Source organism: Chaetura pelagica, unplaced genomic scaffold (assembly GCF_000747805.2).
Source record: "Chaetura pelagica isolate M959 unplaced genomic scaffold, ChaPel_1.0 scaffold1939, whole genome shotgun sequence".
NCBI lineage: Eukaryota > Metazoa > Chordata > Aves > Apodiformes > Apodidae > Chaetura > Chaetura pelagica.
The window spans coordinates 9,665-11,587 of NW_009954670.1; the positions used below are offsets into that span (position 1 = coordinate 9,665).

Below are 1,923 nucleotides of genomic sequence, written 5' to 3' on the forward strand. Positions count from 1 at the left end.
GGGGACAGCCGTGAGCCACTCTGGGGACAGTCCTGAGCCACTCTGGGGACAGTCCTGTGCCAGCCCGGGGACAGTCCTGTGCCAGCCTGGGGACAGTCCTGTGCTGGCCCGGGGACAGCCCTGAGCCAGCCTGGGGACAGTCCTGTGCCGGCCCGGGGACAGCCCTGTGCCAGCCTCTTGTCGTGGCTGCACGTGATACTTGGGATGTCCCTTCTTTCCTGGGACAGTTCTAGTCCTGGGTGGGACTTTTTTTTCGGGGAGGGAAGATGGGACAGGGAGGGGACAAACCTCCAGTCTTGGGGAGCCCTCCAGGACAGTCCCTTTCCCCCCCCCAGTTTCGGCAGAACCTGCAGGATGTGCTGCCCTCCCTGCCCTCCCAGGACGACCATTTCCTCCTGAAATGGCTTCGAGGTAACCGCGGGGGTGAGGGACACACAGGGGGCGGGGGGGCTGGAAGGCTCCAGGGGTGGTTGCAGACACGGGTGGGCCCCCCGGGCTGACGCTGAGCTCTCTTGCAGCGCGTGGCTTCGACCTGCCCAAGTCGGAGGCGATGCTGCGCAAGGTGAGAGGACACCTCCAGCTCCCAGGTGCCTCCTGGGGGTGGGACGCCATGGCATGAGCCACCACCCCAGCCCCTTTCCCCCTCCTTGGGGGTGACCTGCCCATGGGGTGCCCCCAAAACCCCTCACCCTGGCTCCGTGCCCCCCTCGCAGCACGTCGAGGTCCGGAAGCACATGGATGCCGACAACATCATCGCCTGGCAAGCCCCCGAGGTGGGTGTCCTTGGATGGGACTGTCCCCATCCATCCCCCCACCCTGGGGGGCTGTGCTGTGTCCCCCCCTGCCAAAAAGGTGATCGGGAAGTACATGCCGGGGGGGCTGTGGGGGTACGACCGGGAGGGCAGCCCCATCTGGTACGAGATCATCGGGCCGCTGGACGCCAAGGGGCTGCTCTTCTCCGCCTCCAAGCAGGACCTCATCAAGAACAAGTTCCGTGACTGCGAGGTGCTGCGCCAGGAGTGCCAGCAGCAGAGCCAGAAGGTGGGCTCCCACCTGCCCGTGGCCCACTGGACCCACCAGCTCATGTCCTCACTCTCCCCACCAATCCTCATCTCCACCACCTCCTGTCCATCCCCACCAGCCCATGTCTCCACTGTCCCCACCAGCCCCCTAAGTCCATGTCTCGTCCATCTCCACCACCTCCTGTCCTCTGCAGCCCCTTAAGTCCCAATCCTGGCAGTCCCCACACCCACTGTCCTCAGCCCCACAAGTTCATGTCCTGTCCATCCCCCCAGCCCACGTCCCCGAGCCTGTGTCCCTGTCCCAGCACCCACACCAGTGATGCCCCTTCTCCGACACTTGGGAGGAGGCTCTGGCCAGGGGGGACCAGCCCATTGGGGACCACCCTGTCCCCAGGGCTGGCCAGAAGCCCCCTCCCACGGGTCCCTGCAGGGGCCGGGTGCTGCCTGACCCTCCCGCCGTCCTCCTGTCCCAGTTGGGCAAGCACATTGAGATGGTGATGATGATCTATGACTGCGAGGGCCTGGGCTTGAAGCACCTCTGGAAACCTGCTGTGGACACCTACGGGGAGGTGAGGAGGCAGTGACCACAGCTGTCCCTGTCCCACGGCCGGGACACGGTGACGCAGGGATCTGGGCTGACTCATGGCCCCGAGAGATGACACAAGAGGCTCCCCCTGACATTTTGGGGTGGGGGTCCCAGCCTGCACCGTGCTCTGCTCCCCCCTGCCCTGGTGGGTATGTGGGATGGGGGTGACCTGAAGCTCTCACCCCCCGTCCTGCAGATCCTGTCCATGTTTGAGGAGAATTACCCCGAGTCCCTCAAACGCCTGTTCATCGTGAAGGGTGAGCTCAGCCCCGGGGCCCCCCTCCCCCCAGCTGGGTGCTGAACCCCCCCCACACA

General features: G+C 65.5%; 1 protein-coding gene across 1 annotated transcript in view; it reads left to right on the plus strand.

The window, feature by feature from the left end:
- Positions 1–338: 338 nt before the first annotated feature.
- LOC104395861 (SEC14-like protein 2) overlaps positions 339–1,923 on the plus strand; it is a 3,567-nt gene continuing 1,982 nt past the window's right edge. Inside the window, exons 1-6 of the mRNA XM_010005606.1 lie at positions 339–411; positions 519–562; positions 714–773; positions 853–1,041; positions 1,496–1,591; positions 1,805–1,865. Of these exons, the coding sequence (XP_010003908.1) occupies positions 551–562; positions 714–773; positions 853–1,041; positions 1,496–1,591; positions 1,805–1,865 (418 nt within the window). The 5' untranslated portion in view covers positions 339–411; positions 519–550. The remainder of the gene's footprint in view (positions 412–518; positions 563–713; positions 774–852; positions 1,042–1,495; positions 1,592–1,804; positions 1,866–1,923) is intronic.